This window comes from Mustela lutreola, chromosome 4 (genome assembly GCF_030435805.1).
Source record: "Mustela lutreola isolate mMusLut2 chromosome 4, mMusLut2.pri, whole genome shotgun sequence".
NCBI classification, from domain to species: Eukaryota; Metazoa; Chordata; class Mammalia; order Carnivora; family Mustelidae; genus Mustela; species Mustela lutreola.
Window position 1 is genome coordinate 51,462,525 of NC_081293.1, and position 12,672 is coordinate 51,475,196.

The window sequence follows — 12,672 nt, forward strand, 5'->3', positions numbered from 1 at the left end:
GGCCGCGGCCCCGCCCCCAGCGGAAGTGCCTCGGGGCCCGCTCCTCCCTCTCCAAGCTGGTTCTCCGGGCGGGTCCCCCAGCCGGTTCTCCCCAGCGCAATTCGGCTCCTAGAGGGAGTTCGGTTAGGGCCCCCAACGCTTGGTCGGAAGAGGAGGACCCGGGTCTGCGTACCTGGCTGTCTCGGGCTGTGCTCTGTCCCTCTCACTCCCCCGTCCTCCTTTTCATTCCTCTGTTACCAGCGCGGCCGCAGGCGCCGCAGGGAACCGCACAGGTAAAGAATCGGCTACTGAGGACGAAGGTGTAGGTGCCTCCCTGGCTGGACGGGCAAGGGAGAGGCTGACGGCACGTGCCCAGCTTTTTTCCAAAGCGATTGTATTCACAGTGGGGCTCCGGGTGGATGGACGCGGACCCTAGGAGCACTGCATTGCACTGGGGAAGCAGAGGGGGCGGGACTGAAGCACCCAGAGCTTGGGAGCCGGATCATTTGTGTCCCCGCGTCTTGCGCAGGCTCTGTTGTGCCTGGGAGGTGGTGAGTTGGTGGAGTCCGGGCTGCCGCTCCGGAGGGTTATCCCCCACCCACTCTCTGCAGTGACTGGGGTCTGACAGTGCTCCTCCCGGACGCGCACAGTCTGAGGTTGGCAGAATGAAAATCAATAAAATCAATGCAAATGCAAAGAACACGAAACGTGTTGGATTGCTGCTATTATTTACGTTTGTTAAATTATTTTATTAAAAAAAAAACACATTTTTTCTTCTTGGGAAAGGTGTCTTTGACTCGGATCAGGGCCTCGGAGAGGGACGCAAAAGGACCCCCGGGTCTTCCCGCAGGGGGCGGGGGCCTGTCCACCGACCCAAGCGGCTCAAACTTCCCGAAGCGGCAGTGCTCGGTCCAGCGACGGGAGTGGGTCCCCCAGTGCGCTCCGCTTCCGTATAAGGATTTCCCCCGCGCCTCATTGTCCGCACTTTAGGGAGATGCACTCCCCTCCATCCGCATTTCTCCCGTTCACCACCCCCACGCCACGGGGGCCATGCCTCCTCCCCTCCCCCCGAGCTCTCCCCGGCGCTTTAAATAATGATATTTGCATGCAGGGAGCGATTCATAAATATGTCAGGGCCGGTGAAATATAGGCAACATTTCAAACTTTCTATTTAAAAAACATGAATTATGGCCGCGGAAAATGTGTTCCCATTTAAAGGCGATACGAAGTATTTGGTGTCTCGTCCCCGGGCCCATCCATCACGCAGACAATAAAGAGAGTTTTTCGCCCTGACACCCGCGATTTATGGGCGCCCTTCTCTGCCCTCATCACTCACCCGCCGCGGCCGGCCCGGCGACAGGCCCCGCGGAGAGACCGGCAGCCGCCCCCCATCCCCGCGCCGGCCCGCGCGCGCACTTTGCGCCCTAGCCAGCCGCCCAAGTCTGCCGCTCCCAGGGGGGAAGCGCCAGCTCCAGGGAGTTGGGAGTTCGGCGGTGATGGTCTACACAGCCGAGCAGGAGCTGAAAGCACACTCGTTCTCTCACCTCGGTGCAAGCTTCTCTTAGGGGCTGGGACTGAGCGCGCCTAGAAGCGGCCTTGCGGGCCGGCTCAGCGTCCCAGCCTCGCCAGCCAACCGCGGCGCCGCGCTTGTGAGTTTCCAGCGCAGACTGCCGAAGGTTATTTATGCGCGAGTTCGAGGTGAGGGGAGAGGACTGGGCTGGGGTCTCCCCAAGCCGATTTCTAGGCATTCCACCCCCGGGGAGGCGAGCTGGTCCTCAGCTTTCTTGAGCCCTGCAGGGCGGACGCTTCTGGGCAAAGCTCTTTCTGCAACTTTAACAAAGCTTCCTTCTCTCTGGTGCGATCCCCACAAACACATCCTGGGCGTCCGCCACACATTGGAAACTATTTTTACGGACTGGGGCCGAGGAGTTGGCGAGAAATAAGGAAGGGGAGGTGCCTTCCCTAGTGTTTCGTCTAGGGCCAGGCTCGGCCGCCCCAAGCTTTCTTCGCCCACCACCCCCACCTTGCACGCGCACAGACCAGCGCGCCGTCCTAAGTCGCCACCGAATCCCTGTGGCAAAGTTGCGTCGAAGAAAGTTTGGGCTTCATTTGCCGCGGAATTTGCTTTCAGTTTTCGCCGCGGGCGGACTCGGCCGGGCAGGTTCCCGAAGCACCACCAGAAGTGGGGGCTGCCGGGCACTGCCGGGCAGCCAGGGGCCGCTCCCGGCCTGAGTGCGCTGATAGTCCAGCCTTCTTCGGAGGCCGGACCTACAGCCACACAATCACCAGGAGCCACCTCGCGTCCCGTGCTGGGCCGATGCGTCGGCGTACTCTCCAACCGGGAGCCGTTTCCTGCCGGATGCCTGCAAGCTCAATTTATTCGGATACAGGCAGCGCAAACCGCAGAGAAATCCCGTCGATTCTAAAAATGACAAGGTTGAATTTATTAGATCAAGATTCATGTGTAAGTGCAGGGAGATGAACATTATACAAACAGCTCCACGTCCAGTGTGAACGGAAGATCGCTTCCTGTTTCAGGGAGATGTAATATAATATTTGAATATTTAGATCTATAGAGGGATATAAAATATTATTAAATTCTTGGTGTGTGCTCATACAGTTAAGTTGGAAAAATTCTAGAACAAGTTCTTTTTTCTTTTTTTTAAACAGCTCCTGCTTGAGTGCAATTCGGACTCGAGATAGCCTTGTGTCCAAATAACCACACAGCGAATATTTCCTATAACCAGAGTGAGTTTTGCTAGGTTGAAGGGTGCACTATGTGTACCTCTTTAAATAATCTGCGGCGTGGGAGAGGCGAAATAAATACATTTAAGAAGAGCAGTCACACAGATAATTGAACTGCATCGCTACAATATTTCCGGGTATGGAAATAAATATTACTACCAGGTCAGCTGTGTAAGGTGTGCACAATTAGGGGGGCTTTCGAGAACCCGGGGTGGGAGCCACGGGTCCTGCAGCTCTGGACACGGAGCATGCTGAGATAGGCTGTATTCGATAACCTCGACCTCAGACCACGCTGTGACAACTGGAAGAGGCTCGGCCCAGATGCCCAACACTGTCTTCCCTGAGGTTCTCCCGGATACAAGCCCGGAGAGGGCGACTTAACCAGGTGCTGAAAGTGCCATTTAGGGTAACAGGACCTAAGGTCATGCCCGCAGACTTTTCCCCCTTAGCTACTTCAACGACCCCACAATCCCAGCTCCACCGGGTTCAGGTAGTGGCCATTTGGGCCTATCAATCCGGAGCAATAGCGCGGAAAAGGACAGGTTGCGCTTGGCTCCGAGGTGTCTCCAAGCGCAAAGCTGGAGGACACCGGAGAAGGCCATGATTTCTCCTCCGTGTCGAATCTGGGCCCCACCCGGCCCGGGGAGCACCCGTTTGAAGGCATAGAAGTGATTATCTGACTACATTTACTTATTAGGTGTTAGGCACCCCCCCACATCCTCAATGTTGAAGCCCAGATGCCCCGAGGGTCTCCTCCACATATTTGCAAAGCTCAGGCAGCACCAAGAGCAAGATCGGCGCCGTTGCAGCTGTGAAACTCCAAGGCCAAATACTTATTCCAGAATAGGGCGCTTGCAACCGTCCAAGCATCACATTGCTGTGGTCCTTTCTTCTCACCCCTCCAAACGCGCCCAACCCTTAAAACAGTCGCAGAGCTTCTGAGGGCCTCTGCCTGGGTAGAAATCAGACAGGACTTTGTCAGGAGTTCCTGGGAATTGCACACACTCCTGAGGCAGCCTTGACGCGGAGAAATAACCCGGGCCCTGAGAATGCCCTGCTTCAAAAAGTGTGATTGCGCCGAAGTGGTATATACGGTATACCGAGAAGAGGGAGAGAGAATAGGAAATATTCCCCGTCTTCCCCGTCAAACAGGAAAAGGGGGAAAGGAAGAGGAGGAAAATAAATAAATAAATAAATAGTCTAGAAAGAAGCGGGTGAGAAAACAAAAAAGAGAAGGGGTTGGGGGTTGGAAAGTCAGGACAGGCGAGCCAAAAAGAGTACAGGCCGTGGCGAGGCGCTGGGACCAGGCCGGACCGTGGCTCCGGCAGGCCCGGTGCCACCGGAGAAGAGGTGAGGGCCGCCCGAGACCGTCCCTCACCAGCCCTGCGAATCTGGGCCCGGCTCCCAGTCCGGAGGGGCGGGCCTGGGACCAGCGGCCTCCGCCAGCTCCTACTCTCCCCCCTCCCGGGGGACTACAAGGCGGGGCGGGACCGCGGTGGGGAGGCCCCCAGGGGCGCGCGCCAGTCCCGGACTGTTTGGGCGCTCTGGGCCAGGCTTTCCAGCTCGCCAGGCCTGACCTGTCAGGCGGATTATCTTCGAGGGAGATTAATAGGGGAGGCGGGCTGCAATAATAATCGTTTTGTTTGATGTGACAACTCTGATAGGCGTTGATTTACTTACAAACTGATAGGCTTTTAATTGAGCGCCTCCGCCGAGCCCGAGATGAAAGGGAAGCGGCGGTGAAAGGCGGCCCGCCTGCCCTCCGGCCTCAATACTGATTAGCCATCTCGACAGTGAATAGTTCAAGGCATTTTCAAACTTTTTCCCTCAGCTCTCTCGCCTTCCTTCTCCTCCCACCCCCTCCTCAAATATCTGCCATGCCCACTCCTTTTTTAGAGAAAACAAATCATTTACACTGTGTGCAAATAAAATCCGCAGGACATCCACGCCAACCGCCGCTGGGGTTGGAGGCTTTAGGCCTAGTGCGGAGTAATTAATAACTCCCCCACCCGCAAGGCCTGCAAGGCCTTCAGGGATTTGGCCTCCCGGGCGAGGTGCGCAGGCTCGCAAGCTGGCGCCTCCCGAAAGCCGGGGACGTGCAGGCCCCCAGGCGCCCCCATGCGCTCGGACCTTCCGAGTTGGGGTTTGCAAAGAGCAAACGCATGCGGACCACGACCCGCTCGCGCGCGCCGCACCGCGCAGGCCTGCGAGCGTGTGCAGCCACACCGAGGCACGCCCATTCTGGGGCACGCGGGGCCCACTCTCTGGTTCCCCCAGGCTTTAGGTGCGGGGGTTGCCACCCCTGAACCGCCCGATGTGAAGAGAAAGCTGCTGGAATTCCGGGAGAGGGAAAGAACTGAGCCTGGAGACTGGGCTCTGTCGGGGCCGGGGCGGGGCGGGGGGCTGCAAAAGAAGACGCCCGCTATCACCTCCACTTCTGGCCGCCGCTCCCAGCATTCAGTGTCCAGGCCTCGCGTGGAGTCTGCGGCGACGCGCGACCCACGGCTGGGCTCGCGGAGCTGGGAGCTCCACAGTTGATCCCGGCCGGCACCTCGACAGCGGCGCGCTCAATGACACAGACACTAACATACCCGCAGGATACAGGCGGCCTTCCCCACGCGCTGCCCTGCAGAGACAGCTTAGGACTGTCCTGCCCTCAGAAACGGGCATCTGAGACTCGCTCCCCAAAGATTATTCGGACAACCTTCACAACCTCGGGTGTGGCCTCCCCACCGTCTCACGGACTCACCTTCCTCACCTCCGCACAGGCAGATACCAAATCCCCTTGACCGCAGGTGTGTTCTTAACACCTAAACACACGCAGGTACGCACACCGACGAAGAGCAGCCCAAAATACACACTTCCCTCTTCTCCAAATTATTTTTAGTCAAGTTACAATCTCATCAAGTTTACCAACCTAAAGAATCAAGGGATAAGATTAAAACACAGGAAAAGAATGCCTATGAGAAAATTCTAAAACTCACCCCAGAAAGTTCTCGGTACCTGTGTGGAGTGGAAGAGAGACAAAAAAGGCGGGAGGAGGGCACGGGGTGGTGAGAGAGGAGAGGGCTAGCCTGCGGAGGGCAGGTCCCAGACTCGGCCCCCGCGGTACGGGGCTCAGCGCGGAAGGAAACCGGGTCGCCAGACCCGGCCCTGCCCCCCGAGCGGGTACAGACTGGCTCCTGGCTCCCCGCGCTCCCTGCCCTACCATTTATCAAAGGACTTGACAACAAAAGAAGAGCTGGGGCGGAAAAGTGGGGGAGGGGAAATTCAAAGTCGTCCAAGTCCTTCCGAGGAAGGGGTTGTGTCCTCCTCTTGCCCCCTTCCCGTTTCTGCGAGTTTCTGGAGGCGACCTCCGAATTCGCTCCGGACGCTGCCAAAGCCCTGACAACTCATACAGCGGCGCAGACGTCCGTACACACTTGTGCACCCAGCTTCAGGTACACAGAGGCAGGCACAGCGCCTCCCCTCTTCCTTCCAAACCGCCAGAGTGACGGTGCAAATCGAGGGGAACGCGGCAGTCCCGCTCCGCTTCCCTGGAAGACCCAAGTTCCTACAGGCAGCCGCCCCCTCCCACTCTCTCTTCTTCCCTCTGCTTTCTCCACGCAGGTCAGTCCCGGCTTGGCGTTCCCATAAATTCGAGTGAGCAGCCCAGAGTAACCCCGGTTACCCAGCCTGCGGGGATACAGCAGGGTCGGAGAGGTTTGGAGAGGGGATCTGACTCAGCTGGAGATGTCTCCACCGTACACCCATGGCCAGGCCTCTTCGCAGCCTCTCAGCCCTAGCCGCGATCCGAAGGGAGGTCAAAGGCGTAAGTCGGGGAGGAGGTACCTCACCATTGACCTTCAGGACTCAAAACTGCGTTGTGGTGTGCCTGTCAGAATGAATTCTGTGTTTGGGGTCTGGGCACTACGAAGGGTTGGGTCCGCGGCAGGCTGGCAGCCTGACATCCTCATGCTCCCGAGGGACTATCCTGGGGACAAAAATATTTCCCATCTTAGACGTCGCCGCCGCCCGTCTTAGGTACCCGGGGCAGCTCCTCCCACCGCGGCCCCAAAGGACCGAAGTCCCAGAAGTAGAAAGGTGTAAGGGGAGAGGCGCACACCTCAGGCCTGAGCAGCCCTCTCAGCGCCCTGGGCACACCTGCGCGCTTTACTCTCACTATTCATTTTCCTGACACCGAAAGCCTCTTCTCCTCTCTTTCATTCTTTTTCTTAGAGCCATCCCCCACCCCATCCCAGGAGGCTGCTCCTCTTTCCCCCTCCGCTGGGTCCCCCTTGGTCTCTTCCTTACTCTCCATCTCTCTCTTCCTCACTCTTTTTCCTTCAAGTCGCACCCGCCTTGTAATCAGCAACAAAAGCTGACATAAATCACGGGCGGATTGACAAGAGCTGACAAATAACTGATTGATTGCGGTCGAGGAACATTGACAATTGATGGAGGGGTGGAGATGCCCAAAGAACTGAAGAGAGGGGGAGAGGAGGAGAGAGGGTAGCAGGGGAGAGTAAGAATGGGGGGGCGGGGAGTGGAGGAGAAGACTGAGCGTGAAACAGAGGAAACATGTGACCCCCGCTCCAGCCCCAATCTGCGCGTCCCCGGGAGTCACGTGGCTGGGAAGGGCTGGGAGCCCCGCGCACAGCCTGGAGAACAGCCGCCGCCGCCTCCGCTGCCCACCTAGCTTCTGGTTTCTCCGCTGCCGAATCTCGGGGAATCAAAGCGGGCGGGCGCACTTCCTCCGTCACCCTCTCCGCACCTTTCCTTACCCTGGCGGCCGCGCCGCGAGAGATTTCAATTACTGAGCGAGACAATATTTGGTGTGTGGGTCCCCTGTGCGCCCCTGGAGGTGAAAGTCCGGCCGTTGTCCAGACTCCCGCCATTGCTCCTTCTGGTCATCCCTTCAATCTGATCCTCATACGTACCCTCCTGCAAAAAAAGATTTCAGTTTATTTTCGAGCCACGGAAAGGAAGGACGACGAGGAAGAAAAAAGAGGGAGGCGGCACATAGCAAACGCAGAATAAATGTCCAGCTCGTCCTCCGAGCGAAATCGAGGGAGGGGACACGCGGGAGGGAGGCGGTGAAGAAGGAGCTGCCCATTAAAACCAGCGCTGAGAGTCCTGGCGGCGGCGGCGGCGCGGGACGCGTCACATCCCCTTGACCCTCCAATCACCTCGGGCTCCCATTTGATTGGAAGGCGGCAAAGGCTTTAATCTCCCCCTCGGTGCAGCTGCTTTTGAAGTGAGTTTCCTCGCCAGAGCCCCGGCTGGACAGGCAGCGGCTCACATCGCCAAGCGCAGCGCAGCGCCAGCGCCGGGTCGCGAGTGCGCAGCGCAGGGCACAGCCCGAGGCGGACACGGCGAGCCACCCGGCACTCCCACAGTCCGACCGGCTCCTCCCGCTCGGCCACGGCACCGCTGCTGGCCACCCAGGATTATTCGCTTCTAGCTCCAGGCGCCGAGAAGGCGCGCTGGGTGCCCGTGGCCGCCGCGCCAGCTCCTCCTCCTCCTACTGCTTCTGCTTTCCCGGCGAGCGCGCAGCCCGGAGCCCGCCCCACGCCTCACGGAGCCCTCCCCCCGCTGCTCCCATGCGTGCGGGTGGGTCATGAGCACAGCGCCCTCGCTTTCTGCCCTAAGAAGCAGTAAGCACAGCGGCGGCGGCGGCGGAGGCGGCGGCGGCGGCGGCGGCGGCGGCAGCAGTGCGGACCCTGCCTGGACCAGCGCGCTCTCTGGAAATAGCTCCAGCCCCGGCCAAGGCTCGTCCCCGGCCGGCAGCACCAAGCCTTTTGTGCACGCTGTGCCCCCCTCTGACCCTCTCCGCCAGGCTAACCGCCTGCCCATCAAGGTGCTGAAGATGCTGACGGCACGGACTGGCCACATTTTGCACCCCGAGTACCTGCAGCCCCTGCCTTCTACTCCCGTTAGCCCTATCGAGGTAAGGACCCTCTCCCGGGATCGCGCTGGGACCACCACCCTGGCTGCCGCTCCACGGGATTTCTTTCTCTCGGGATCGGGGGTGGGGGGGGGGGGGTCAGAGTGATTCAGCTCCGGGATGGGGGAGAGCATAGTGCTCCCAAATCGTAAAAACTAGGGCGGAAAGGGGGTAGGAGGTAGAATGGGGTGTGAATGCTAAGGGACAAAGCAACCAAAACTTATTTCTCTCTTTGGTATTAAAGCCCCAACCCCGACCCAGGCCCCCTCACTTTCGGCCTGGAAGACGGGCGGAAGTCCGAAATGCGGTTCCAAAGTCGCAGTCTTAAGGTTCCCCAGAAGCTGGTATCTGTACACAGCCTCTAAGGCGCCAACTGCCCAAGCCCTTACTCTGAAGAATTGGGGATATATATAAGTGGTGTGTGTGTGTGTGTGTGTGTGTGTGTGTGTGTGTGTAGTTCGGGGTCTAGGAGTCAGAAACAAAAACATTTAGTGAGTATTTTTAAATACACAGCGTTTAGAGAGGTCAGGAAATACGTTGATTTGGTGGGATAAGAGGGAGGCAGCGGCCTTTCTCAAGGGCGAGTCTGTGTGTCTGTCTGTTCGTCCGTCTGGGGGGAGGTGAAGTCGTGCTGTCTAGAATTGCCCCTAGAGCTGGGAGGGTCTTCACTGGCGATTGCGGAAGGGCGTTTGATCCCTAGAAGCCAGGATTCTAAAGGGTTTCCCCTTCTTTCTCTTTGTGCCACCCCCAACCCCACGTCTGACCCCGCAGCTTGATGCCAAGAAGAGCCCGCTGGCGCTGTTGGCGCAAACATGCTCACAGATCGGGAAGCCCGACCCCTCGCCCTCTTCCAAACTCTCCTCTGTCGCCTCCAATGGGGGCGGCGCGGGCGGTGCCGGCAGCGGCACCGGGGGTGACAAGGACGCAAAGTCTGGCCCCCTCAAGCTGAGCGACATCGGCGTGGAGGACAAGTCGAGTTTCAAGCCGTACTCCAAACCCGGCTCGGATAAGAAGGAGCCGGGAGGCGGCGGCGGCGGAGGCGGTGGTGGCGGGGGCGGCGGCGGGGGGGTTTCAGCGGAGAAGTCCGGATTCCGGGTACCGAGCGCCACCTGCCAGCCATTCACGCCCAGGACAGGCAGCCCAAGTTCCAGCGCCTCGGCCTGCTCGCCAGGAGGCATGCTGCCTTCGGCCGGGGGCGGCCCGGAGGGCAAGGACGACAAGAAGGATCCCGACGTGGGCGGCGGCGGTGGCAGCAGCAAGGGTTCCGGGGGCACCTCGGCCGAAGGGGGACCCACGGGGTTGGCGCACGGCCGGATTAGCTGCGGCGGAGGGATTAATGTGGACGTTAACCAGCACCCAGATGGGGGCCCCGGGGGCAAGGCTCTAGGCTCAGACTGCGGCGGCTCATCCGGCTCCAGCTCCGGTTCCGGCCCCAGCGCGCCCACCTCCTCCTCGGTACTGGGCTCTGGGCTGGTGGCCCCGGTATCGCCCTACAAGCCGGGCCAGACAGTGTTCCCTCTGCCTCCGGCGGGCATGACCTACCCAGGCAGCCTGGCTGGGGCCTACGCGGGCTACCCGCCCCAATTCCTGCCACACGGCGTGGCACTTGACCCTACCAAGCCGGGCAGCCTGGTGGGGGCACAACTGGCGGCGGCCGCGGCGGGCTCTCTGGGCTGCAGTAAGCCGGCCGGCTCCAGCCCCTTGGCCGGGGCGTCGCCGCCATCCGTGATGACAGCCAGCTTGTGCCGGGACCCGTACTGCCTCAGCTACCATTGCGCCAGCCACCTGGCAGGGGCGGCGGCAGCCAGCGCTTCGTGCGCTCACGATCCGGCCGCGGCGGCCGCGGCGCTCAAGTCAGGATACCCGCTGGTGTACCCTACGCACCCGCTGCACGGCGTACACTCATCGCTAACAGCTGCCGCCGCTGCCGGCGCCACGCCGCCCTCCCTGGCCGGCCACCCCCTCTACCCCTACGGCTTCATGCTCCCTAACGACCCGCTCCCCCACATCTGCAACTGGGTGTCGGCCAACGGGCCCTGCGACAAGCGCTTCGCCACTTCCGAAGAGCTGCTGAGCCACTTGCGGACCCATACGGCCTTCCCCGGGACAGACAAACTGCTGTCGGGCTACCCCAGCTCATCGTCCCTGGCCAGCGCCGCAGCGGCCGCCATGGCTTGCCACATGCACATCCCCACGTCGGGCGCTCCGGGCAGTCCCGGGACGCTGGCGCTGCGCAGCCCCCACCACGCGCTGGGACTCAGCAGCCGCTACCACCCCTACTCCAAGAGCCCGCTCCCCACACCCGGCGCTCCTGTGCCTGTGCCCGCCGCCACCGGACCCTACTACTCCCCCTACGCCCTCTACGGACAGAGACTGACCACGGCCTCGGCGCTGGGGTATCAGTGAAGGCGGTGGGGAGGGCTAGCGAGGGAGAGAGAAGAGCAGAGGGGAGGGAGGAGCCGAGGGAGGGGTGGAAACAGGGCAGAGGCTACTGTCACTCGCGCGTGGGGATGACCCGGGCCAGGAAAGGAAAAATATATATACCATATCTATCTACCCAAAACAGCGACCGAGACCCGGTGGGAAACTCCCCTTTCCCCCACCTCTCACCTCCCCACCCACCCAAACTTTATAAAAGTTGAAAAAATATCATTTGACTTTTTATAGAAAAAGAAGGAAAAATTAATTGAGAAAGTGTTCATCTGAGGACTGCATCGGTGGACACTGGTATTTATTTATGTTAGCTCCAAGCGGACCCGTGGTTCAAAAGTGCATTATTTAGTTTGAGCTCCGTAGGTAAAAAGGAGGAGGGGTAAAAAAAAAAAAAAATTAAATCTTGAGGGTAAAAATGTGGAAAACAAACCCTCCCGTCCCTTGTAGATTATAAATAAATACAAAACCGCCACAGAACTAGAGGTCTTCTCTTTAATGTTACTTTAAAATTGCTATTATTGTATTGTACGTTCTTATTTAATGTCTGATTGAAACACAAATTTACATGCATGTTTGTTACAAAAAATGAAAAAACAAAACAAAACAAGTCACAATTTGTCAGCTCTGATTTCAAATTGCAATTATTTTTAAGGTGTATACCATCGAAAGAGAATGGGTATTTTTTTGTATGTATTCTGGAAGAAAACAAAAAAAAAAAAAAAGGAAAAACAATTTTATTCCAAAACCTCATTTGCCTTATTTTGTTCTTTAAAAGGAACACAACTATTTTTAATTTTTAAGTCCACCCGCTGAGAAGGGGACAAGTAAGGTTTACGTCATGTACTAAAATAATAGACAATGTATCGCTTTAAAGATTAAAATTCCGTATATTTGATGTATTAAAAGGTTTTACTTCTTCTTATTATCTTTTTTATTTTTTGGTTAAAGAGAAAGGAAGAGCATGGCAGTTTCGGCCGCAGTGGGTTCCCTGGGCCTCACGGCTACTCCTACTTCCCAGGACCGTGGCTGCATTTCCTATTGTTTTTGTTGTGATTTTTCAGGAAGAAGCAAAGGGCTGACCAGTCGTGGGGTTGGCCTTGGGGAAAATATTTTTAAACAGGGGATTTCACAATTTGTAGACAGTGTCCTGAGCAATCGCTCATTTAGTTTTTATTTTTTTCTCCCGGCACACGGTTTGTTAAAAGTGAAAGAAAGAAAAAAAAAAAAAGATTTTTAAAAATCATTATTTCCCTCTTGAGATTTTTGAGAATCTGGCTTTTCTTTTGTATAGAGAGCGGCGAAGTCCCAGACTCTCCCGAGGCTTTAGCCCCGGAAAGGTGCCACTGTCCGCTGTGCCTGTCTTTGCTTTTCCAAGCATCCCCTGTCCCGGGCGGGCAGTCGGGACAGATTTGAGGGACGGTGAGTGCTTGGGAATCTGCTACGGGCCCGGGCAGAGTGCGCCGGAACCTTCTTGAACCTCAGGAAAAAGTAAGTTCGCTCTCCTTTTCTCCCTCTGGCTGCCGGGGCCCACCCCTCACCACACCATGCCCGGGCTCCTTCCTCTCTCCGGGGTCCCGGCTCGCGGCTGG

General features: G+C 58.0%; 1 protein-coding gene and 1 long non-coding RNA gene across 2 annotated transcripts; one reads left to right on the forward strand and one right to left on the reverse strand.

Moving 5' to 3' along the window:
• Positions 1-704: 704 nt before the first annotated feature.
• On the reverse strand, positions 705-7,554 carry LOC131828795 (uncharacterized). The gene is made up of 4 exons (XR_009352575.1): positions 7,488-7,554; positions 5,728-6,697; positions 5,474-5,641; positions 705-2,401 (listed from the first exon to the last, which is right to left on the reverse strand). It is a non-coding gene; the product is annotated as an uncharacterized LOC131828795 (long non-coding RNA).
• Positions 7,555-7,853: 299 nt separating this feature from the next.
• Positions 7,854-12,005, forward strand: ZNF503 (zinc finger protein 503). Its single transcript, XM_059169818.1, has 2 exons — positions 7,854-8,653; positions 9,422-12,005. The coding sequence occupies exons 1-2, from the start codon at positions 8,324-8,326 to the stop codon at positions 11,054-11,056; spliced, it is 1,965 nt and encodes a 654-aa protein (XP_059025801.1). The 5' UTR covers positions 7,854-8,323; the 3' UTR covers positions 11,057-12,005.
• The last annotated feature ends 667 nt before the right edge of the window (positions 12,006-12,672 follow it).